At 43.3% G+C, this 26,596-nt stretch overlaps 1 protein-coding gene across 3 annotated transcripts in view; it reads left to right on the top strand.

Moving 5' to 3' along the window:
• FGF13 (fibroblast growth factor 13) overlaps positions 1 to 26,596 on the top strand; it is a 256,442-nt gene that overhangs the window by 112,979 nt on the left and 116,867 nt on the right. For 2 of the 3 annotated variants that reach the window (XM_075435672.1, XM_075435668.1), the window contains one exon: positions 25,126 to 25,293. The exons of the other annotated variant lie outside the window; for it this stretch is intronic. In XM_075435672.1, coding sequence (XP_075291787.1) covers positions 25,128 to 25,293 — 166 coding nt within the window. In that variant the 5' untranslated portion in view covers positions 25,126 to 25,127. The remainder of the gene's footprint in view (positions 1 to 25,125; positions 25,294 to 26,596) is intronic. 3 annotated transcript variants of the gene reach the window in all.

The raw sequence follows: 26,596 nt of genomic DNA on the forward strand, positions 1-26,596 counted from the left end.
GTGCAAACTGAACAAGATGCGGAGGTTAACTGGAGGGTGCCTGGTAACCCTCTTTGTGAAGCTGAATGGAGATCCTGAGAGTGACAGGGAGCAAAAGGTATTTTTGTTAATAGTACTGACCCTGCGGCATCAGAATTGTTTAACAACCTATAGTTAGTGGGAAAACCAAGCCATTATCTGACTATACATTGAGATTTAAAGAACAGAATCACTGCTGAAGTGATTGGAGTGTTTAAAAGCACGAATTAGTAATAAAAAAAAAAAGAATCTTTTTAACCATTAAGAGATGCTTTGATACTCCTGAATCAGATGTGATTTTGGAGGGTATGTGGGGTCCCTGATATGAAATGAGATCATAAAGAATATCAGAGACTCAAAACTGAGGACGTTAGTAGAAAATCGTTGCTTAATGTTTTAAACAAAACAAAAAAAGGGCAATTTAATTTACCACCAAGTAAAGTCTCTTCAAATCAGTCTACAAGTTTTAGTGGGGAAACCAAGGTAGTGCTGCAGTAGGTGAGCTTGCAGCGCCCAGCTCTAAGGAAAGCAGAAATCCAATCCGCAGTTGCAGATTCCAAACAGAGCCACTTCACAGCAAGTCAGAACTTCACTTACACAAAACCTGTAGGACTATGTCTTACCCAGATGAGTAAGAATGCACTTTTACATGGTCATAGCTAGTACGTTGGTACCACAGTCCATGTGAGGGCTGAGGTTATAATAGAGGCTGTGAAGAGAAACCTCCGAGGCAAGACACGTGCAGAGCAGCTGGTGGGAAGGTTGTTCCTTTGGGTGAGGGCATGCGAGGTACTGCCTGACTGCTTTGGATAAATCATTCTGAGATGGTTTTGTTAAAGGAAAGATTTCAGGTCTGGATCTGCAGACATCACACAGGAGGATGTATTGGAAGACTTTAACAGATGAGAAAATACTTTGCAAGACAATCAAAACTAAAAGATACACACAGAGATGAAGAAGGGATATCTGCATTTCTAACAGATACGTAAAGCAAGTAAAATGCAAGCACGAGATACCATCAAAGAGTTCAATAATCAAAGGACAAGATGGGGAGGGAAACAAAGAATAATGTGCCAAAAAAAGCAAATCAACACCTGCAATTTTGCATGTGAAAGTGTATCATGGAACTTTAGAGTCATTTTGGTTCAAATTAGCAAAGATTAATTTGTGTACACTGGAAAAATTGCCTATCAATTCTTGGTTATGGCTGCTATTATGGAATAGCTTTGTTGGAAAATACAACTGCAAAGTCTGTAACCTTACATGTAAATCAATATTTGCTAGACATGATATATCAACTGAAAATGACAGAGAATGAATCACAATTTGATTGTTTGGAATTTACACTTCTTGCAAGAGGACAGGATTTAAACTGTGTAACTTTGAGCGTGCAGTTTGATAATCTTATGGAAAGGAATGCTATAGAAGCTGGAGAAGCAGATTCAGATTTCTATCTACCGACTTTCAGGGCAGCACCATTGACACTGGGATTGCTGCTAGCTGAAATTATATTGGAGAGATCTCTTTCACCTCTCCTGGAAGAGGAGGGCAGGAAATGTGAGAAATCTTACAGGTTTTGAAAGAGAATTGATGGAGTAGATGATACGGCACTAGAGGAGAGGCCCCAGAAAGATGTGTAAGGCTAATGCAGAGACTGAGGTATGAGTGGATATGTGCATAACAGTGTATATATATAAACTTTTACATACAAATTTTTAATTGCAAGTATACTTGTCTGTCTGGGGCTCTGGTATAAATGTGATGTCTCAAGAGTATTCAGGTTAAGTTGGGTTTGTAAATTCAGTCATGTCATTAACATTTAAAGAGAGGAAACGTGCAGATTTCTCTTTTCATCTCAAGGTCTTTGGTCTCATGTTTGTTAGCTGATATGTCTTATTAAAGATTCAACTTAGATATAAACTGTAACATGAGCTTCTCATTAACTCCAGGAGCACTGTGAACATCCCAACCCAAAGAGCGTTCCTGGGTTATTCCATCCTTTCCACCCTTGAACGTTAGTAAGGGTATTTTCCTCAATAATGTTGCTGCATATGAAGCAATCTCTTGTAGGCCCAGAGAGAACAGTTGATCACTGTAACATAAGTTTTCATAACAACCTTTTTACATCTTGACAGACTGTCATATCTGCCCTTACATGAGCTCTCTTGTTTGATAACACATAGGAGAGGGAGGGAGAAGTAGCTGTCCTGGAGTGGCAGCACATTACCCAGGTGAAAGAAAAGGGTATTTCAACAGATCAGAAGGACACAGGTTGGTTTGCACTTCAGGAGCACAGGCCAGGCCTGTTAGATGGAAAGATCCCAAGTGATTTTGCAGGGAGCTGACACAGATTCACAGCTATTCAAAAAAATGTTTCCCCTCTTTTGCTCTCTCTTCATCTGTCTCTTGTTCTGTTCCAGAACACCCTCGGTTTGCAACTAAGCAAATGCTTTGTAGCTAGTGTCTGTTTTCTTGGAAAGACTTCAATTAGGAAAAAAATATAATTCGAAAACAGGAGGAATCTTGGGCTGGAAAGTTTTCTTTTTTGTAGAAGTAGTTCACTTTGAATGTATTCATTCATCTTCTGTCAAGTGCTTTCTCCCACTTACATCCTTTCTGACAAGTCCTGTGTCAGATGCAGAGAACAAGAGTGAAAGGAGAAAAACCAGAAAAATACATAGATGTCAAGAGTGCCAAGGACAGCAGAAGTTTGCAAGTTTTACTTTTGCTCCAATGTGAGAGAGCTGAAAACCAGTTTAAGGAAGGAGCACATGGGTGCAAGGCTTGCTCTGCCTTGCCTGCTGCCAGGCTGTGTTTCCCTGGTGCAGCCCAGGGAGCGGGGCTGGAGGTGGGGAGAGGATGGCGGCAGTGCTGAGAGGATGGGTGCTGGAAGGTCGACTTCTGAGCCACAGGAAGGGCAGAGGTAGCTGGGCTTGGTTGGTTGTCTGCAGCAGACTGAAGCAATGAACAGCCACCCAAACCCCTGCAGGTAACTTGTGTTGCTTATTCCTTCTGTGGCTGGTGAGGAGGGTATTTGAAATGAGACCAAACTCTCATTTCTTATGCATTACCAGTCACCTACTGAACAATAACTTTGTCAGTAACAACCTAGATTCACACCAGGATCTGCATCAATTCCCAGAGCTGTCACTTCTTTCTCTTAATAATTTATTTGCTTCTGTAATTGCTTTGCAGGGTTTTCGTGACATCCAGGGAGTGAGTCTCCAACACAGATCTTAACGTCTGAGCTATACCGTGGGTTGTGTTGCATGCTGAGACATGCTGATAGTTATTAAAACTTGCCATTTACCTTGGTGGTCAAACTATGCAAAAAATAGTATGGAAATATATTTGGGAAACAGATTGCCAGTCTATTCCTGGCTATGCAATGGGCAAGCTAGTTGTGGCTTATTAATATTTTTATGATCTCTATTTTAATCGTGAAATTGTTGGCAAATGGTAAGGGCTAGATCTAAGCATAGCGAGAAAGAAACATCCTCCCTAACTATTGGATTAAGCCCCAAGTAGTTGGATCAAAGACATCTGCATTTAATCTGTCTATACTGTGGTGCAGACCAGATCTACAGTCCCTCGATAATTTAGACTTGATCGCAGCTACCTACCAGACTCTGTGTGTTGGTTTGTTTGCCTTGCAGTGAGGAGGGTGAATGTTGCGTGCTTAATCTCCTGAGCCCTGGGAACCATCAGGGAGTCCCAAGGGTTTGGCATAGCCATCAACTCCCTTCCCACAGTAAGAGACAGAGGGAATGTAGTGGGATGGGAGGAAGGACGGGCTGTGGTTAAGTCTGAAGGGCAAAGTTGGTGCTGAAGCATCTTTTAGGATTGTTTCTGTCCAGTAAGTGCATACAGGGCTTTCCAAGCTCTTGTCAGAGTGTGCTGTTCAAATGTTTTGAATAAATGCTCTACCTTCCACTGGACTTCCCATAGGTACGTCTATACGCATCCCTGTTCTCTGACTTGCAGCAAACCTCTGCACTTCATTGTACTTATGCAATATGTTTCTGTTCTGCCTGCCTCTCTCAGAAAAAGTAGTCCTTACACCCCAAAATCCAGTGTGGTTTGGAAGGTTGCTTTTCTTCCATTCCCTTCAGCTCGGAGTAATGTGTGTTGATTTTTTTTTGGTTTTTTAATTGATAGGGTTGCTGGGAAGAATAGCACTCTTCAGAGGGAAAGTGGAGAGACAAAGTGTAGGCAGAACTCCCATCGTCTTGCGCCGCCCTTCCCTCGACACCTCCTGCCTTCTGGCAGCGCGCATCGGTGCGCGGGGAGGATGGAGGTGGGCCCTCCCTTGGTAACCAGCTAAACGCCGTTCCCTCGGGAGATGAACCCTCTGTAACCTGAAAGTAGCTGAGAACCAGGCCAAGAAAACTTCCTGACAAATACACCAACACAGACGTCATCTGTGAGATGTGGCTGTCTCAGGGGTGGGAGGCTGTTTTAAAATGGCACTTCATGTAAATTAGGTGACCTGTCATGGTTAGAATAACCAGCGATGCCTGTTGGAATGATTTGAAAGGAAAAAAGTTTAAATAAATTCATCAAAACTGGTTTTCATTTAGACTTGCCTAGAGGACGGGTATAGGATTACCGTTGTCTGATTACATTTTTGTTATTTTTGTTTTTTAATAATAATCAAATTATTCCATTTTTGCGGGGCCAAATGTTTTAACTGTGACAAGGAGAGAAGGAATGAAGATAAAAAGCTACGCTGTAGTTTGGGAGAAGTCCCTATATAGCACAAGGGATTGTTTCCGTGGGGCTGTAGCATCCCAGTAGGGCTTCCTGGACACCCGATTGTCGTGTAACATGGAGAAACCTGGGCAGCCACAGAACCGCTCGCGTATGCTGTATATAAATTGGAAAGTTTGTCTTTGTGGTTTGTCTGCCCTTGGTGTCTGATCGTTTTGCCTCTTCTTTTGTCAATGTGCTTTCCTTTATTATTTTTCAGATTTTCTTGAAGACAGTTTCCCACTTGTCATTCAAGATGATACTAAATACAGCTTTCTACTATGTGCTGATCTGTACTGAATGGTTTTGAATTGATTTTATTGAATATATTGCAAATGAGAAGCTATCCTACCACAAAAGTTTATAAATGGAGCTATCCTCTTTTTTGGAGTCCTGTTATAAATTTAAAAAGGGCTGGTGCTCTTCTACAGTTTCAAATGTTAAAGGTACAAAGAAAAATATAAAATCCAGTAGCATATGTATACCAAAATGACTTATATACTGTCCTTATTGTGGTTACTCCAGCGCTGTTTCCCTGACATTGGTGATACAGCAAGGACACATTTGAAATCTTTTCCAATACTTCTTGTCAAACATGAACTGCTTCACGTGTACATGTGTATTTGCTTGTAGAGGTGGTGGTTGTTGCTGGCTAGAAGTCTTGCGATTCAAATAATGACCTCTTTCAAGTACAAAGCAAGCACACAAAACTCCTTTTTATTCACAAGTTGTTGTTCAGGTGCCTACACTGCAACTGCATGTTAGAACCAAGATTAATCCACCATGTCTACGTTGTCTTCAAACATTGAAAAACCTGACCATGTTGTTAGTCCTGATGTTTTTGTTACGTAGCTGTAGTGTTAGGAGATACCTATCTATCTAGTGTTAGGAGATACCTATCTATCTATCTAAGATAGAGATACCTATCTGTCTAAAAATAATTATATCTAAAAATACATTTATGGATATGACTGTGTCTATGCATGTACCTTTTGCAGGAAGGTGTCAGTCTGTTTTAGTACTTGGCTGTGTTGGTGCTTCAGTGTTTCCCAGCAAAGGTCCCCTCATCGATCGCATGCAGCGCATAATTCATGCTCCATAGTGAGTGTGTTCACTGGCCTAAGCCAGATAGACAAGATAGAAGACAAAAAAGCAGAGCCTAAGAAGTTATATTACAGACAAGGACTAGAAGCCCCAAAAGCCTTTACTAGATTGCTCTGCTGTCATTCTTTGCTGAATGATGAAGAAAGTGTGAAAAATGATTGGCACATTTTTCAAACATATTTCACATCTTCATCTGCTCAACTGTAGAGCTTTGGACTTAAATCCCCTTGGACTGAAGGAGGAAGACTGGAGTAGCAACTGAATGTGTGCTTCTGAGGGTAAATTTTGGACCTTTTCCTTCAGCCATAATGAGTTGACAAAGCTGTAATTAAATTGATGAGTATAGGCCACTAGTATTGTGCAGAGCTCATATGAACCTCTAAAATACTGCACTGAAAACTGGAGGAGACAAAATACATTGTTTATAGAAATCTCTGTGGTAGGCAGTACAGCAGTCTGCGCTTCCTGCAGAAACTGCTAGTTAAGTGTCAGAACAAGGCAAATGTTGTGAGAGTCTGTTAAGTGTCAGCATCCATAGTACAGGACAAAAATGTTGGTCCCAAAATCCCAAAATAAAGCGGGAGCAGGGAGGAAGGACTCCTTTGGGGGAAACAGTTGTGACTATAGCAGGGGAGGACTGGTGAGGTGTCTAGAGTTTTGCATTATTTAGGTAGCTCTGGCAAAAAGTTTCTTGCTCTTCTCCAAAAGCTGCTGCTGCCATGTGTGTTCTCCTCCTCTGTCCCCTTGGTCCTCCTGGGTTTTGGCTGGGATGTGACCAGCAGCACTGGTCAGAGTGGGAAAGCCGCAGCCAGGCAGGGGTGGCGGTGGCTGGGGGGCCGTTACTTTGGCTTCAGTCAATTCTGGTGGAATTTCATCTGCTCTGGTAGCATTTACACAATAAGTAAAACCTTGCAGTAAAGTAAATAGACCATAGCTGGTCAAATAATAGCCGGCCGCGGTCAGTGGCACGGTTTGTCTGCTAGCCTCTGTTGCCTGATGTGCTTTAAAAGGAGCGCTCTTGGCTGTTAGCTGTCTACTGTACGGTCTTTGAGTAACTCTATTGGACCAGAGCTCGTATTTCTTAAAGAGTACATGAGTCTGTTCTAAAAATTCTTGCAGTATCACCTTGCATATCTTTTATATATTGGTGTTTCTTGCTTTTGATATTTTTACTGTGAAGGAAATGGAAGTATTGAATTCAAGGAACATTTTATAGTTTCAGCAAGGTTACTTTCTATGACATTTTTTCATTTCTTCAGTCAGGGCCTATTTCTGAGTTTCTTAGGCAAAAATGTTGCGAAAAAAATGCGGGTTTTTTTAGTCTCATTAGCTCCAAACTTTGTGAAGAGGAGCTTCACTAAGGCTGAGGAGCTTCTTCATGATATAATGCAAGTCATTACAAAACAGTAGCTCAAAAATCAATTCAAGGAAAACATCCTTCCTTGGAAAAAAATCCCCTGGTGAACATTAGTTAAAATATTTACGCTGTCATCTGCATCGAGCAATCCTTAACGTTATTCTTGAATTCAGAAAGCCCCCTTGTTCTTGGATGTTCCACTGAAGGTGGCACATCTGTTGGAAATCTTCCCTGATTTGTGAGCGTTTACATCCGCATCTGGCAAGGAAAAATTAGTTGTGAGAGTAAGGAGGAATCTGCTGTCAGAAAGGTTCATTTGGTGGCATTTTGCAGCATCAAATGGCCCGTCTCAAACGAAAAGTAGCACCCTGATCTGGCTAATATGATCAGCATAATTTGATCTGTGGCTGCAGCACATTTGATCTATAATTCAAAAAGCAGGACTTTAATCAGTGTAGACGGGGGGAAGTGCCATAGGCTAGTGCTGATCTGGTAGGCAGTGACACATGCCATGGAGGCATTTGTTGGGATCTGAGGATTCAGTCCACCTGTAGATGCTTCTCCGGACTCAGTCCTTGTGTCCTGGGCCTCCTGCCTCCTGGGCCTCCTGCCTCTGCTGCCGTGGGGCAAGGTGGCTCCAGTCAGCTGTGACATCTCGCTGCTGCTTGGTGGGGATGCAGAAGAAGATGGGGCTACTCTGTGCTTTGGCCGCTTGTGGTGGAGACCCAGGAGGGAAGGAGGATTGTCCAGCAAAAGTAATTTCAGAGCAACAAATTGTTTCAGGGAAAGCATGCTGGCAGCTTGACCAGAAGTTCTTGTTGCTGCCGTAATTAAATAAATAAGCAAGCAATTAAATAGAAACTGTGGCAGCCTCAGAAGCGAAACGGTCCCCTGCCTCCCTCCCTCCTCCCTCTGTCGCTGGCGGCAGAGCAGCGCTGCAAGCTGGCTGCACTTCACATGAGATGTGGCTAAATTTCTCAAGAAAAAAATATCCAGAGGGACAAGACGCGATGCTCTCATTTCTGACATCTTAAGCTTGTCACAGACGCCGAGCCTGTTTCCCCCAACGTGATTATCTCTCCCTCTGTCAAGGAGGCAGATGCCTCAGCTAGGAAAATATCGTCCCCAGCCTGTCATCTGGATTCTATAAATGGAAATAGGCCTTTGCAAAGCCAAAAATTATATTTAGTTGCAACTATGGGGGAGGAAAAATAAAGAAGAAAAGGGATAAATAAAGTCCAAACCCTTCAGAATTGCAACAGGAACAACAAAGCACTTAGGTTACCCTTAATCATCTGCAAATGTTGATGCATTCATTAAATGTAGACTGCATAAATAAAAGTTATTCTTCTGTCACTCCTTTTATCTCTACCTAAAGCATTCACTTGCCAGTCAGGTTTCTGTACACAAGCCATAAATATTCATCTTTTTCTGGAAGAGTTTTTACCCAGTATTTGCTCGTTTTCATATAAACTCTCCATATGCCAGCAAAACGCTGTGAGCTGGAGGTGTGCAATTTAGGTGATTTAGCCTTGGAAAGCCTACAAAAGCCTTACCTGACCAGTACTTATTAGCCCTGTGGTAGAGAGTGAGCCAAAAATAAGATTAAAATCTTGCTGGTTTAGGTATGAAGGAAATTTAAATGTTGTCCATGCAGTGGGAACAGCTCTTACGTGTCGTGGTACTGCTCTGTGGGATAGGCATGAGTGGCTACGAGAGATTGGTTATTAAGGCTCAGGTTTTAGTAGCTTTCTGTGTGTCGTGCTGGCTAAGCAGACTGAACTGCCAGTGTTTTAAAGGCCATTCAGGAGAAATCAGGGAGACATTTTACAGAGTGTTTCACTAAACACAAAGTTTGGTCAGCTAAAAAAATGTTGGCTTATCTAATTATTTCAGCTTGGGGGAAAAAGTGTCCTTTGTAATTCTTACTTTTGTGGAAACTGATAAAATTGTTTTGGGCAACTCGCCCTCCCCATTTTGTTGTTGGCTGGGTTTTTTCATGGCAAGCAAATGGGAAAAACGAAGTCTGCACAGTGCCGTAGGAGTGCGTGCGGAGCAGAGCCTGCCTGCAGCGTGCGCCGTCGGCAAAACGGCGAGGTGGATCCCACAGCGGCTTACCTGAGGTGCAGAAGTAGGGGCAAAGGGAGTGTGGGGAAAGCAAGGGTACTCTTTCATCCTTTCTAGCTGGACTGGAGCAGGAAGTGTGATAGAAACATTTAAAATCTTCACTTGACAGTGCTGGAGCATCCGTGTTGGATCCCTGGAAGGGGGGAGGCTGTGCAGACCCTTGGTGCTGGTCAGTCTGGCCCTGCAGGGCAGCCAGGTCCCAGCTGCTCTGCACCAGAGGTGTCTGGCCGTTTTTGTGGTTGTAATCCATTAAATGAGAGCGCTGCGAAAGCTCCTTAACTTACACATGGGCTTTGAGGTCAAATTGAAGTCCCGTGGCCTCTCCTGGAGCTGTGAAAACCCAACCCAAGCTTATAGTGAAGTAGGTAGGATTCTGTTAGTGTTGCTCACTAGGTAGGTGCCCTCAGCAGGGTGGGGGGGGACTACCAGAAGGAGAAGAGCAAGTAAGTGTGTGTTATCTGTGGGCGTGGAAACCTGTGCAAAGGCAGAGAGAAGAGCACAGCGATGGGCACTTGCTGTAGCCCTTGATACTGTCAGTCCAGCCTGTTCAGATGTACCCAGTGGTCTGTGCAGAGCTCTCTGTTATCAGAGGTTTCTTTGAGAACACAGGTGAATTAATTGCAAAAGGCTTGGTGACATGAAATCAAAGCATAATTGTGTTTGCTCTCTCTTCCAGGAGGGAGGAGTGTGGGGATGCAATTAGTGATGAACCACACTTGATATTTTGCCCTCCCTGTTCTAAAAACACGTGGAGATCAGTGATGGTCAGAACCCTGCTTTTGAATTCTCATCCTGAAGACGTGTGCTGTTGTTTTTGAGGCCCTTTAGGTTGCTGGCTTCCAGTGTGGGTGTGCTGCTGTCAGCAGTGAGGATAATGCATGTGTCATCCCACCAGCCTCTCACCCCCTCTGCCAACTGATGAGATTATGGTCACAGATCCATGCAGACCTTTCTGCCCTTGCGCTGTGCGGAAGAGGGAGAAAACCTTTCCTGTGATCGCTTTCCTCCTACCTGACCTTGCCTTTGGGGAGGAGAAGACATGATCAAGGGCTGTATTGCTTTTCCCTGGGCACTGGCTCTGCCCACACTGGGTTTGTAGGACTGGTGGAAAGGATGTAGAGCCTGACGTGGACTCTAGGACTGGAGGAGCTGCCAGTTTCCTTGCTCCGGTTTCCTGGAGCTCTAGCCTGGGCAGGCTTATGGGCTGCTGCGTGGATCTCTGGAACACTAACCAGGTCCCTGGGAAACAACCTGTGAACCCCCATGAAGAAATTCATAGAGAAGTTGACTCCGCAAAGTTTTGCTGCAGACTTGTCTGACAGTGCTGTTGTACTGCCACAGGTTCATTAGCAGATACTTGTGCGTTTGCTTTTCTCCTCCCTCCTTCCTCTTCCTCTCTCCTTCCCACCACTGTGATTGCCTGGCCTTCAGTGGAGTTTGCTTGCTGTTCATTACTTCAGTTCTCTACCCTGAGGCTGTCATTTTTATTTATTTTAGTATTCTAATTTCTGTTTTAGGATCAAAAAGAAAATAACGTTGACCTAAAAGAATTAGAGGCAATAACTTTTTCAGAGAACTAAGTCTTTGAAAATTAATTTTTTTGTTCAGTTTAATTTCATGGGTGTACATTTTCTATTAAACGTAGGCCAATTGGGTTGCAACAACTGTAAAAAATATTTATTTTAAGTCTTGTAATGTGTTATTTATGAATGCATCATAGTTATAATGATTCACTTACAGGACTATTGTGACAACAGCACCTTATCTTAAAAATGGGAATTTGCAATACGAAACAGTTAATTAACAGTAAGAAAGAGAACAAACTGAGAAGATGCATACAAATTGACAGCACTAACAGAATAATCACCAGCCTTTATATGGGGCTTGAATAGCGTAGAAACTGAGAAATCTTAATGGAGGAAAAAAGACTTTGCTTCTGTAGAAACTTAGGAATTAGTCTGGTTTCTGCAAATCTCATCTGTCATAACAATCATTGAACAACTACTTAGACTTTGCAGGCCTGATTCAGGGAGAATTACAGTGGAAAAAATAAATGTGATCCATCGCAACTGTGCAAAGACCAGTGGATAAGTTAATCCTGTATGGGACTTACTTGGGAGTATCAGAATACATTTGCCAGACGCAAGATAACATAAAGTAAATATTTAAAGCTTTAATTGTGCCACAGCATGCTAGAGGATAATAAAAGGTGCTGAAAGGTAGTTAAATGCATTCAATTTAAATAGATCATTTAAAAGGGGGAAAGCAGCAATGCAATTTTATATCTAGATGCAGTGTTCACCTAACGAGAAACGTGGCAAGGGCAAGCAATCTCCTGTGGTGTCTGAGAAGTGGTAGAGACTCTCTGGTGGGCTATAAATACTTTACCATCCATTCTTTGTTTCCAGCATCAGTTTACTGTGATGTAGCAATTGTGGTGCTTTTATGCTGTGTGTTGACAGTCCCTTTCCTGCATGGAGTACGTGGTGCTAAGGAGTTTTGGTTAGTGCTTGGGTAAAAGTTGTCTTGTCAGAGTGCAGCCAGGGTGTAGCTGGACACTGCTGAGTCCACCTGGGCTCAGGAGAGCAATTCAGCGCTGGAGAGCACGTGGCTGAACACCTTGTTTGTGCAACTTGGGCCTGTTTACATTTTTACTCTCGAAAATCTTCTGTGGAACTTTTAATTAGTTCGCGTCTTCTCGCTGTTTCCTTTGTTCTAGGTGGCTGGGTGATGGACATCTACTGAAAGGAATGAACATGGGGGCTTTGGCCTCTTTCTGCCTAGAACTTCAGCCAGATTCCGATTATTTTCACTTCTCTGAGAATAAATAAATGAGATGCAGTAAACATACAATGTGTCAGCTCTCCAGCTATTTCAAGTGCCCTTCCAGGCAACTGCCCACAGCGGGACACTTTGTCTAGACATGATGTGAAGCTAAAGCTGTTAGTCAGACTCTATTAATATGTGATATGCAAAGCGTTCCTGGAGAGAAACTTCAGGGCGGATCTGTCAGATAAGGCTGAGGGAGGCTCTCTTGGGTTGTCTTACCTGGTGGGAGAGAATGACTCCTGATGGGTAAGGGCAGGGTCTGAGCCCCAGCCTCGCAAGCAGCCTGACCCAGCATGGCTGCGGGAGCTCTCCAGTGGTTGAGTCAGCCCTAGTGTCAGCTCCTCGGCTGTGAGACACAACAATTACAGCAATACTTCAAGTCAGAAAATTGCCAGAACCATTTAATGTATGTGAGAGTGACAGTGAGTCATCTCTGATCATAGTGTTTAGCAGCCTGGAGATCCATAGGCACCCAGGACAGCCCAGGACAACCCCTGTCTGCGTGACAGCTCAGGACAAGGAGAAGCAGCTCAAAGTCACTGTCACCTTCCTTCCAGGGAGTGCTTCAAACGGGTTTGCTCCCAAAAGACCAAGTCAGCGAGGCATGGGACCTGTTGTAGCCAGGGGCTTGGAGGTGTGGGATAGGGCATCTGTTGTTGCAGCCTTCATCCCCTGCTCCTCAGTGTGACGGTAAGCTGGTGCATGTGACAGTGAGCACGTTAGCCTGTGTCAATCATGTATCTTCTGTGAACTGAACAGTTAAGTGCAGGCTAAAATGATAATTAGGTTTTGCAAAAATCTCTTTATGATTTCATTTCAGGAGCAGAGTACATTGTAACATGGAAGTTACAGATTAGTAGATTCAAAAGTGAAAGGAAACGTGGATTTGGTTTCAACCTGCAAAGACCTCATTTCTTAACTGAGTTCTGTGAGAACCCGTTAAAAATTTATTTCATGTTCTCCAGCAGTCACTTAAGATGCGAGTTGAGTCGTGGGGGTTAATATTAAGAATACTGTAAGTGCTTGTGTGGCATACAGGGCAAGGAGCACTAGAAAGACTCCTACCACTGGTGATTAGGAGCTGTGCAAGTACTGCTGAGCACACGGTTTGGAAAATTGAACTGTCCAAAGCAGCACAATGCTCAGTAATGAGTGTTTGCAGGACCTACATACTCAAGCACTTGTTTTGACAGTTGTATGGGCTGAATATTCAGCTGCTGCAAATTGCTCTGAAGCTTTTCTTGGTTTTTTGGGGTTTTTTTTCTGTTTAACTGGAGCTGGTATGAATCCACAAGCTCCAGACATTTACAGCAACCAAAAGTCCTTTCAGTGTTTTAAAGTTTTTGAACCAACTTCCAGAGTAAATGTTTTAATTTATTTTGAGCTATGTAAAGGTCCATTAGGCATAAATATGAGAAGGACACAAAATAGTGACTTGCCTCTAATATGGATGGTTTCAAAGCAGTACAAAAAGTGATTCTGGAGTCCCCCGAGGCAGATCACCAACTCCAATCTCCAGTATGCAATGTCCTTAGTTAGAAAAGAGTGGCTTTTTCTGCTACTAAAGACTACTTACTACATCCTAAACACTAGAAGCTAGTTTATAGCTCAGTATTGAGACAATGTATTTTTTCTAAGGAAGACATTTGCCTTTGCTAACTTTGATTTACTGTTATAAGCTAGAGGACTGCAGTATTCACTTCATGCACTGGAACGTGAAATGTGATTTTTTTCTCAGAGCTCTGCTGTACTTGCTGCCTTGGGTTATTTTTTATGTCATTTACAGCGCTGAACACCAATGTGAGCGTATTACGCAATGTAGTGTAAGAAAATATATAAAGGCAATAAACTCCACCGTTCTTTCTGTTTTAAGAGAACCCTTATTTGATCATTTTGCCTTTTGATTTCTGAAAAAGTTAATTCCAAAAGGCATATTGCAGCTTGAGTGTTTACGAGTGCGCGCTTCTGCCTGCTGTAGAAGTTGCTGCTGCAGAGCTGTCTCCTGCGGCTGGCAGTGGTGGGAGCTCGGGGAGCAAGCTCAGGGAGCGACAGCCACCCAGGCAGGGAGATCACCTGTAGCAACATCTGAATTTCACACTAAGTTGTGTGGAAATGTCTGCTGGTTTGCAAAAGATTTGAAATTTATTTCTTTTCTATGACCTTGTGACCATGCCCTTCCCACTGGTGACAACATGTTACTCAGCAGTGAACAACTGTAAGACACATTGGCCTTGGCTGGACTGTTTTGAGCAGACCAGCGATCTGCGAGGCAAGCGTCGCTCATCGGAGTTATTTATGGTTTGGCTTAAGCACAGTACCTCTTGGGTATTTAACTGTTTTTTGATAGTGTGCAAACACTTAGTATTGAAATTCCTTTCATATCAGGCTTTACTCTAGAGTGCCAGCGCTTTTGCGTTCCAGGTTGTGTGCACAGGTGTCGCAATGCACCTGGGGACACACGGACGTTGTGGCGAATGTACGCTGAGCTACGCCAGTGGCAGCTTCCTTGGTTTATCTTCCCTCACTGCTTACACGCCTGCTTGGTTGCGTGGCATCAGCGCTGCTGTCTGAGCGAAGGCAGCTTGAAACAATGCGAGGAGCAAGGCAATCTTGTCATGTCATGCTTATGCAGCCTGTCTCGGTACCACCTCCGGGCTGTGTGTACATGGGGTAGGTTGGCTTTTCTGTTTTGGGGAGCTGAGAAGGTCCTGCTCATCCATCACCCGCCTGCAGGGCAGGGAGAAGTGGGCTCCCAAGAGATATCCCTGCAGAGTCCGCTTGGAGATGGGGGAGCTGGTGGCTTCATGCTTGCTGAGGTGAAGCTAGCTCCGATTTCTGCTGTGAGCTGCTGTCTGCTCAAGCTGGAATAAATGGGCAGTGAAAGTCCTCCTCGCGTGCTCCCTGATCTGTCAGGTCGGTGTTGTTAGCCAAGTCGCGCTGCACATTCACTGTTCACAGCAAGGGAGCAGAATCCTTCCCGCTGCCTGTGACCCAGTGCTGATCACCTCTCTCGCCTGGTCTTTCATATGGTCTAGAAGCCGTCTCAATGAATTGAAAGATGCCACTTTAAACATAAAGTAATAATACAACATTTAACGTCGTGCTTTATGAAAATTTTGTAATTCTTGTGCAGTTAGGCTGCGAGTACAGAGCGGCTGTGCTGCCCGCTATGTGGAAGTTCCACAGTGCTGTGCACAAGAAAGTCAATGGGCAGTGGAGAGTGATCTCCGTCTACAGAACATGTAGCTGGACTGTACAAGCGTGATCATTAAGGTGGACAGTAACAGGAAAACAGTTTAATCTTCTGCTAATTTGACTTGGTGCTGATTAAATTGATTAACAGTGAAAAGCAAAACCCCTCTGTATATGCAGCGAGTGCATTGTAGCTACACTGTATGACAGTGATAGCATAATTGCACATGAATTTACGTAATGTCCAAAGGGATTTAGAGAAGTGGAGAGAGGGGAAAAAATTTTCAAGTCCAATGGCTATACCTGCGTTAAGTGAAGACTTCTGCAATGTGGTCCTTTTATTTCAGGAGGGGGAGGGGGGTAATGCAGTCTTGTGAGTATTGTTGCACACGGTTCTCAATCAATACGCTGTTCAAGTGGATTAAATGACTTTAACACTTCACGGGCCAGATAGGAGGAAAATAAAAAGCTGGCTTGTTGTCAGACTATTTGAGGTGCATTATTCAGTCGCAGCATTGACAGCCTGGATGTTGGAGCTGTCCCCTGGCTGGCTGGGGAAGCTGTTCCAGCAGTGGCTCCTGCGGTAGGTGATACGCTGGTAAACAGAAGTTACAGTGCAGGCAGGGGTTTCTTTCAGTCATGTGAGTGACTCTGTTGAGACTGCAGTTGAATTTTTCAGGGTGAATAACTTGCTGGAAACTTTTTTGGGGTTGCATCCACTCGTGGATGGAGGTGAATTTAACTAAAGCTTTAGTCCGAGAAAAGAGTATGAGAAAATGTGGCAGCCTTTCTTTTGACTGTTTTAAAAATGAAATGTTTTGTGTTTGCGTGTACAGAGACCCAATTTGTATAAGCTTAATTTTTAACCTATTAAAAATCCACCCTTGCAATGAAGAGGAGTATTCATTTCAGGTTAAATTAGATGGTTTTTTTCTTTTCTGGAATGATATTTCTGCTGTTCGTCCAGCAGCCATGTGCATAGCTCTGGGCAGAGCCGCTCACCCCTTTAGGCAGTGCTGCCGGACCAGAGCAGCGTGCAGGGATCTGCTGCTCCCCAGGGCCATGGGAACATGCTGCACACCTCTCCGTGGCACGCTGAGATGTTTTGCTCCTGCTGATTAGTTTTCTGTGCTTTGTGTTGAAAGATTTCCTCTGAGGCTGTTTCTCAGAACAGCTCTTTCTGTAATGAGTTTGAATTTTAAAACACTCAATTTCTTGCCTCCTTCCTTTTGTTAATCCACAGTAAATGAGGCAAATAATTGGGAGGTGTCACCTGTCCTTTCATGAGTGGTGCTTCTGTTCTTGTCCCCTTCTTCCAAGTGAAATGCCCAAGAGCTGCAGCAGTGGAGAGTCTCTGAACCAGAGTCCGAGTCTATTGTACTGCTGCTCATCTGTTCCCCGAGAGGTGTGGCTGATCCTTCTTGCAGATTTCCAGGAAGGAGGCAGTCTTTTATTCAATGATTTTGTTGCCTCTTGCAGGCTGCTATTCCTCATTCTGCTCTTCCAGGATGATTCTGATTTCTGTTAGTTCTTTGTGGTTTTGTTTTTCTTTTCTCTGCTGGGGAAATTTATGTCTCCCTTTTGTAGCCCTTCCCTTGTCAGTAGATGCTCTATAAATAGGAAGAAAAAAGCTACAGGCATTCCCACTTCTCCTGATTTCCTGTGTCATTTGAAATTATTCTCCTAGCTCCAAGTAGGGCTAGATTAATAATTAAATTCTTATTAAAGTTATGTTGCACAAGAGCATTCTAATATTCCATAAGTAGTGAACTATAGCTCTCAAAAGCTCTCTCAAAAACTGTGAGCTTCCCACTCATCCCCGGACCTTTCTGGCAGTTCTCTTGCCACTTCCTTCTCTGCTAGCCTGGTTTTCACCATACTGGAAGGCTGTTCTCTTAGGAACAGCGTCATTCCTTGCTTTTCACCCGAACTTTCTCAATGGAGGAAAACAGCAGTTCGCTGTTGTGCATTGTGTGACCCTGAGACGTACTCTGCGTTGAGCTGGTCATAGTGGCTTTTCGGGTAGGTAGGGGTGAGTGAGGGGTGTGAGCAAGCTCTCATTTCCATCTGGGACTGCCTCCCATCTCCTCCTGTCATCCACAAGGCTCCCTTCCTTGCGTCTTTGCAGCAGAAAGAGGAACGGTTGATCCACAAGCTGCGTGCTGGTGCCTTAGGTGGCAGCCAGAACCTGATCTGAAGATGAAACCTCTTTTGGTGGCTGTGCGAAGGGGATGGGTTATCTTCTCAAGCTGACCAAGCAGGTCCTTCCATTTCGGTATCTTCCCTTGAGCCAACCCCTGTGTCTCCATGAAGCATCCCTGATAATACTCTGGTTTCCTTACAGCTCTGCCGTACGCTGGTCTGTGTGCCTGTTGCTCGATACACACACTCCAGAAAAAAAGAATAGTATGCTCTAAATTACTATCTTGTCTGCTGTGGTGCACGGAGCAGCCCACCTGTTTGGAAAGCAGCCAGCTTGCGTTTATTTTAGCAGATGGAAAAAGCAGAAAGCCGCTCGGAGTAGGCAGGGAAGCAATATTTATTCATTCAGTGGCAAGCACGGCAAAGTGGTGAACTGAGACGCAGAGTTAAAGAAGAGTGGGTACACGTCGTGCGTAGCAAAAACGCAGATCCTGGTGGTGGGGAAGGGAAAGGCAGTGGGTCTGCACAACGGAGAGTAAACTGGGGATGTTACTTAGCTGTTGTTGAGCAGAAATGTGGATCTGCTCTTTATCACAGCTCAGATGCGGGAGGCTGACAGCGCTGCCTAGCAGCATCTGGGGAGGAAACCGCTGTTCTCCCAAACCCCGCTCCTGCGTGTGGGCACGGTGAGATCGCAGTTATAGCCAGCTGCATCACTGAATAGTGGCCAGATTAGAGGTAATCAAAGGCTGTTTAGTAGTAGATGGATGCCCAGAAGAGCTAGGAAATCAGGCTGTGTGCAGAAGTGTTAGTGTCTTTTCCACAGGGGAAGCAGGAGATGCATTCTTAGCAAAATTCATCAACAAATTTTTGATGTTGGATGTCATTGTCTTCATTAAGCACAAGGATCTAAACGCAGCCTTATCTTGGCTAGGCTTTTTGGAGGATAACAGCCTATTACTGCTGGCGGTTAATCCAATTACTCTTTTAGGTCAAGGGGGAGTGTTCTGTGTAAATATTTTTGGAAGATCTGAAAAAATTATTCTGTGTGGTTGACCCAAAGAGAATTTCAGAATTTTTCAGCAGATCAAGAAGTTTAGAAATTCCTGCTCATATTGAAAGAGACATGTTCAAAAGGGCTATAGGCTTTCAATTTTCATTGCAAGACAATAGTTGCTTATTTTAGAAATGTTGATATTTCACAATGGACAGTAGTTTCAAATCAGAAAATAAAACCACCATCTAAAATCATCAGTAAAATTCTTTGATGTGCACGTGAAGGCAGGTTGTGCAAACCTAAAGAATTAATTCAGAATGAAATGTTTTGCCTAAAGCAGGTTTTAACTGCATCATTTTGGCTCACTTTGTTCCTGGTTCTCTAAGAAGGATTTTATTGCGTGTATATGAGGGGACTGTGCAAGAACTACCAGCGATCCCTCTAAAGCAGGGAGGAGCACTGTTTTGGAGAGGAGAAACCCACCTGTGGGTGAACTGGCACAGACTGAAGTGGAGTTTGTTCCTGCTTTCGGCAGCGGTGGGGGGAAGGTGTTACACTTGGTGAGCCAGGTCAGACGTTCTGCTTTGCACGTGCTTGACCAAGCGCTGGGAGTAGAACTGTGACACTCCATCTCCTCCTGCAGCTGTTGCAGAGGGGGTCTCTGTTCGCTGCTTCATTTCCATCTAGGAATGAGGCCCCCAGGTAGGATTAGGATTTGGCAGATATCTCTGGGGGTGCTTGTGCTGCTGCCTCTGCTGTGACTGCAGCCGTTGGGAATAAGGTTCAAGGTGGCATGCTTGGCTGCGGCTGCTGCTGGGGTAACAAAAACCAGTACAACAAACAAAAGCGATATTCCATGTGGGATGGGGATCCTTCCCCCGGGACTGGGTAAATGCTGAGGTCCAGGCTGCTCATGCCTGTGTAAGTGTTTGGGAATCTCTGTATTTCATGGCAATCACAGCAGGAGCTAGGTTGTTGGCTTTACCGTAAGGATTATTACTTGGCTATCAATAGCGAATTTTAAATATTCCTGTGACATTTATGCCGCAAATAGGAGTTTATCCTCTCTCTCCCACCAGACACAGAAAAGAGCTCTGAGACCGTATACTGTTGAATCCCAAAAGCCTCAACTCCTAATAACCGGCACAATCTAATTTAGATCAGCAGTTTGAAAAATCATTAGTTCAAGTAGTAAAAGCCTTCTATTAAACAAGGATTTTGCTTCCCCAAGACTGTAAGTATTTGAGCTCTTAGAGACAACTATTGCCAGTCTCAAAATGTATGCTCTATTCATGCAAGCCATAAAACCGTCCCTTTAATACAACTTCAAAAATATGCACAGAGAAATAGTTGCTATAGAGGAAATTTATAGTATTGGTTTGAGAACAAAAGACCAGGCACTGCTTCCCAGTAAGAGGAGTGAGCGAGTCATGTCACTGGCAGGCTGTCATCCGGCACGGCCCCGTCCAGCAGCAGCCTCCCCATGTAACGAGAGTTCACTTCGCGCGGAGTTTTAATTTTGAAATATCATCTAAAGAACCTCCAGGTAAAAGGTTTTTCTTGGATTTGTTCCTGTGAGGAGCTGAAAGCAACTTGATATCCTAATGTTTTCCCTAAAATGAGAAAACCATTTCTGACACAACTCTAAACCACCTCAGGAGCCAGGGTAACTTCACTCGTGACCTTTCTTTCCTTTTTGTGGGTGGAGGAGGCAGAGGATGCAGGAGGTGCTCAGTGAGCGTTGCTGCTTTCTTTCACAGCACAGCCTGGCAGGCTGCAGCAGCGAGGCATGTGCTGCTGCTCTTATTTTTCAAGGAAGAGTCATGTTTGAAGAATGGGTTTTTTACAACTTGTTCCCTTGTGCCAAAGCGAGGGATTTTCTTCACTTTGTGTAAGCTTGTTGTAAGAGGCACTGTAATGATCTTCTCGGCTTGGAGATCTAGTGTAGAGCTGTGACTTCAGCCCTTCCAAAATGCCAGAATAAGTAAATTGTTGCAGGTATAAGCATCTTTGAGCTCACAGCATGTATAACTAACCAGACTAAGAAAAGTAAGGGAGCTGAAGGAGGAGGGAGGAAATTCATGTTTCAGGTAATGACCTGAAAGATCGTTCAAGGAGGGAATGCATCCATGCAAGTACGAAATTTTTGTGTTAAATTGTCACACATACAAGAACAACAGTCTAACAGGAGCATGGGGATTTCCTTTGCCTGGCTATTAATACATTTTTACCCTATGGTTGCTAGAGCCTTTAGCTAGCAGAGCTGAAGCGTCTCCATGTGAAACCTGGGGGGGGGGGGGGGGGGGGGGAAGATGCTTCCTTACAGATTTGTTAAATTCTGAATTATGTCAAAGATTATTCAGTTGGAACCTGAGCTAAGGCCTATGGACAAGGTTGATGTTATGGTTTCTGGCAATTCTAGATGGGACTGAAATGCAGTTGGACATAAAAGAAAGACACAAACCAGCAGTGTTCAGCTGGTGTGTTTTTATAAAGTAAACATGTTTGAATTTATCTTGAAAAGCATCCTGGTGCCAGCAGTCATCCAAAAGATCACTTTCCTTGCTCTCAGTAATATTTACAAGAAGAAGGAATTTTTTTCCTACTGGCTTGTTGTCAGTACATTTTTATTATTGTGATTAAAAAAAAAAAAAAAAAAAAAACACCCCTCCAGAAAACTAAGGAATAGTATTTAGCAAGTTGGATGTTTTGACCTAGGAAGCAGAAGAGTTACTGCAGCTGTTTTGTGCTGACTACTAAGCAAACTCCTCCCATGTATGAACAGTAGCTGTGTTTTTAGTCTCTCCATCAAATGCTGGGGGGGGGGGGGGGGGAAGAAAAAATATTTACTTATTTTTAAAGCTATGAAGAATTTCTTTATCATCTTCCAATTGAGAATATACAAGTTCTTTACTAGTATCTTAAGCACTTGTGTCCATGACACATGAAGTCTTGTCCGTGTTTTATCATGGGAAGATGGAAATGTAGACCACTGAGTGTTTTACCTGTGAGGATGGGGAGTACCTTAGGGTGAGCAGCTGAAGACCTACAACAGAGTCAAAACTGAATATTGGAGGCTGGCAGTTGAGTACACATCTGCCTTCAGAAAGGTGACCAAGGAGATGTAGATGTGCCTCAGTGAGGGTTTCTTCTGAGTGCTCTTGAGAACAGCATCCATGTGATGGAGTGAAGCTGGGCATGTCAGGCTTCTCATGGGTCTTCTGCTGCCCTTGTTGAGCTTGGTGCTGGCTTGTGATTGCTACCCAGATTAGCTGATTTAAAGCTAACTTGTGTATCTGTGCATTACACAGAGGAGTGTAAGCATATCCTAGGTCCTGCAATTAGCAGAGGCTGTAATGGAGGGAACAGTAGAGTAAAAATCATGTCCTCTGCTCCACATAGCACAGTATGTAAATACTGCTTTGGGTTCTTGTTAATTCCCTAAAATGTACCATTTCTCTCCTACTCTTGTGTATCTGTGATTCTTTCATACGTGTGGTTTTTATCCCATTAGCAAAATCATAGCAGATTCCTGGTGATATTTCTCCCTTTTTCAAAGTGTTTGTTCAATTGTTTAATAATGATCGTTTCGTTGTTGTGCACTGATTATTTTTAGTCTTCAGAAATGGACATCGTCAGGTTTTTAAAGCTTTTTACATTAGATTCTGTGTCGTTGAAACTTCCCTGTGGATTAGTTCTTGGGACCTATAACTGAGGTCCTACAGCTGTGATTTCAGTGGCTCCACGAGGGTGTCTGGCTGTCATCATAGCAGGGAAAAGAAGGCATTGGGTTCAGGGGGTGTTCCTAGTTTTGTAATAAATTCTCAGTCTGAGTTGAGACCATTCATCATGTTAAGAGAAGGTTTTAACTGTTCCATTCAAAACACTGACATCAATTAGGTTGTCCATACATCATTCCAGCATTAAGGCTTTATTAGAGCTGTGGTTCCCGGGGTTTGCTCTAGACCTCAGTGATAGCACTGGTGATGGTCCTAAAACCAAGGCTCATTTACACCTGATGTCCTGGATTCTAGTACTCTGATGGGCTTTTGTTGATTTCAAAACTTTCTTCACTTATTGAAGGTGTGGTTCTCTTTGTGGCTTATACACGTTTAAATAAATCTGTGTGTAGGTGGTGATACGAGCATGTAGGTGACTGGTAGAGGACCAGTTGTATCTTCTCCACCTGTCTTAGTGAGCTTGCCTGAGATAGCGGTGAACCTAACGATGTCAAGCAACTATTTGCCAGACACTTGATGAATGGAATCAGTCCGTGGAGTTGGTTTGCAGATGCTGCGTAAGCCCTCTGAGCTTACAGAAGCTGAGAAATCATAGCCCACTGCCAAACAGCTCTTGTGGCCAGAAAAATGGGTCCTTAGGCCGTACCTCTGAGTAGTCGCCAGTCATTCCTTCTCCCCTGCGGACCCTGTTTAGCAGCTGCTAGCCTGATTTCTGCTTTTTTTCACTAATGTGGCAGTCCAGCACCGCACAGCATGGAACCTTGTGGGTAGTTCTCTGAGCTCCCACAGTCAAACAGGACTCTCGGGAAGGGCACTGCCTCTCGGAGGGTCAGCCCAGGGACATGCCTTTTGCCTGAAGCATGGGTGTAGCATGGGCTACACACATGCTCTGCTGTGTGTAGGCCAGCTTGCTGGCAGAAGGTAGCTGTGCATTTCACTCCTCTGCTGGCTATTCATCTTTCACAGCGCATGTTATCCCTTATCCCTGTAAATGTCAGAGGGATGCGCCGTAGGGCTCCCGTACCATTGACGTCGGTGGCCCTGCAGGCAGCTTGCTGGTGACTTTACACAGATGCCCACAACAGCAGCTGAAAAGTGGTGTCTTTGTGGAGGAGTGACCCAGCAGGGCGTGTTGGTCTTTGGCTTATCTTGGGTGTTGACTCTTAGCAATTACTCCCAGGAGCTGCCCTTCAGTCTCAGGGCTGTCAGTACGTTTCACGAACACATACGCAGCCTTCAAACAAGCCAAGGCAAAACTAGCATTGTTAAGGGAGCAATTATATGGCAACCCAGACCTTGTGCTCCATTGACCCGCTGCTCGTTCTTGAACCACTTCTGCTTTCCTGTTAGCTCATGCATCCCTTTTAGTGGCACTTTATATGGGTTATTAGTGTGTGTTACGGACACTGCGTGTAGTCTAATGAAGCAACAACAGCCAAGGTGCAAAGTGTCTCGTGCGGATTAATGAGGTCTTGAAAGAAGGTGACTGCCCACTGTGAAAAGACTATCAAGTTGAATCACTTATGTCTCACCTAGCTATGACTGTTACTAGTACCATTCTTGATAGGAGAGAAGGAATCGAGTGCATGAAAATGCAACAGGATAATACTTATTTGAGGAGATCCGTGTTTAAATCCGAGAATTTTTTTAGGTGACTATGCATTGGCAGATATTTAGGAAACAGTTAAATTGTTTGAATTAATGGCCAACACTTGAACCATAGAAACTTACATAGTGCTAGTGCATCTCAAGTTTTAGACTAGCCTATCGATGCTTACTTTCCTGATTGTTGGAATATTACTTTCCTAATTTTTGGAATTTTTTTTTTTTTTTTTTTTTTTTTTTGCAATAGGGTTGGAGAATCTCAGCTTGGTTTTGGCTGTGGTTTTATATCTCTGCATCACACTGTAAATGACTAGTAGTTGTTAGAGACTGTCTTTTGAAAAAGCGTTTAATTTTTGTTCTTAAGAGATGATCTGTGCCTTCAAGCTGTGAGCTGAGAAGTCACACTATCTCCATTATTAAGGCTTCATTTTTTAGATAGTGGAAAAGTGTTTCAACTCTTTCTGGTAATGTAATACTTGGAGGTAGCTGGAGCTTTCTGTATGCTATATATTTTATCTTTTTACTGCTTAATAGTCTGACCCCATTCAGAAAACATTTCAGACTGCGTATCGTTTATATTATTAATGGCAGTAATGATCTATAAGATCAACTTTAAAAAATGACTTGCTGTTTTACAAGAAAGCCATCAAAAGGATTAATGTGCTTTCTCTTTGTACGTCTACTTTCCTGTCCATTGAAAATGATGATCAAGTCAAATGTCATTGGATTATCATCCTTGCTCTAAGGAACTGTCTATAATTGCATATCCTGATAAAGGCATATTCTTTTTACTTTGGGGAACAGATACACTGATGTTGCATTGCCTGCAGATGTGGAATGATTACTCCCTGATGTTAACGTAGAGATTGCCTATGGCTAGGCATTAAAAGCATGCTTTGTTTGCTTTTTTTTCTCGATCTGCATGCAGAGCAGATATAGGTGCTATAGGAAAAGAAAGCAAAGACATAGGAGAGAAACTAGTTGCTTTCTGGAGCAGGGTGTTATTCTACTATTTATTAAAGTTGCATGAAACAATATAAAGTGTCGCTGTTTATGAGAAGCGTTGTTTATAAAAGTAAATGTTTTCTCCACCCTTCTACCACCATGACTAAGATACTTTACACTTTAAATTTTATTCTCTTTCCTATAAACATTTCTCCCCCTCCTTTCTTTCCCCCACCCTGACATAATGTAGTTGATTTAATTCTCTAGATTGCTTTCCTCAAGCTCTAACTTGAGTTCATTTTGTTATGTGGTGACCACAGTTATGGATGACGCTCCCCCTGGCACACAGGAGTACATTATGTTACGGCAAGATTCGATCCAATCTGCGGAATTAAAGAAAAAAGAGTCCCCTTTTCGTGCTAAGTGTCACGAAATCTTCTGCTGCCCACTGAAGCAAGTGCACCTCAAAGAGAACACAGAGCCGGAAGGTTTGTGGCGCTATGGATCCATGTTCTGTTCGTTTCTATTATTTTCCTTTTTCCATGTATGTCCCTAGAGTGTGCTGTGTGTTTTCTAGCCTGTGTCAGTGCAGTGCAACTGATGCAGCAAGCGTGATGCACTCCATGTCCCCCTTTGCTTGCCTGTTAGTGTCTGATTCGGCTGTCACGGGACACGATATTATGAGCCATGTACGGTATCGTTCTAGACAAGAAGTAAAATGACGCTGCTTTTTCTTAAATAAAGTTTGTTTGTTTCAGCTCTCATCATTACACACTGCCCTTTTTTGGCTGCCAAAAGTTGCTTGCTACTGAAATGGCATCAATTCCTAGTTGGTTCTTTCCAGTAACATTTCTGAAGCTTCACTCTGCTGCAAATATGGCACTTAGACTCAGATTCAGCTTGTCCCCAACACCTTTCACTCCATAAGGCTTCTGCATAGCGCTAGAGAATGCTCATGACAGCTGTACTTCGGTGAAGCAGGATGAAGTTTGTATGTGATGCACGCCCGGTTGCATTTTGGGAAATGAAATGCATGCAGAGCAGAAAAAAATAAGTAGAATGTTTTCCTTTTCAGAAAAAGCAAAGGTATGGTCTGTTCTAATGCTGTGTTTACTAATATGAAATTACTAATGAGGTATCTATATCTTGTTTGTCTAGTGTATGTAAGATTAAGCTATTTTAAATTATATTTTTAATATTTTATCTTATTGTTCCATATGTATTTTGCATTACTGCCTCATATTCCACATGGTAAGCCTTCTACTTTTTGCATAAGCTCCAGTGTCTGCCAAGACAAATAATGCTACTGCTGTTAGATGTGTTTTAAGATGAAATATTCAGGGCTGGATTCATCCACAATTGAGTCTGCAGGAATGGTAAAGTGAGCAGGTTGGAGTCCTTCCTCGCAAATCACTTGCGTTATTCTCTCTGTAATGATGGGCATCAGTTGCTGAGCTGTCACTGTTAGCCCAAAATATTCAGAAAATTGCTTTCTCCTGTTGTATACCCAAAATTTTGCATGAATGTTCTTTGTACCGCTTCTGGGAGATCTGTGTCTTTTGTTTAAGAAGTATTTTATTAAAATAGCATTTCTTTCTCATCTCACCAGAAATACTAAATCTGACACAAACACTGGTGTGAGGTGTGGGGAGAGATTTTTTGTTTATGTGGTGATCTAACTGAATATTAAAATTGGATTTTGAGAACACAGAAGTCTAATTCTCTGCTCAGTTCTGGGGCTGACTTGATAGAAGTTACGATTTTGTAATTCTGAATTCAATAAACATGAAG

This window comes from Opisthocomus hoazin, chromosome 14, assembly GCF_030867145.1.
Source record: "Opisthocomus hoazin isolate bOpiHoa1 chromosome 14, bOpiHoa1.hap1, whole genome shotgun sequence".
In the NCBI taxonomy this organism is placed as follows: Eukaryota; Metazoa; Chordata; class Aves; order Opisthocomiformes; family Opisthocomidae; genus Opisthocomus; species Opisthocomus hoazin.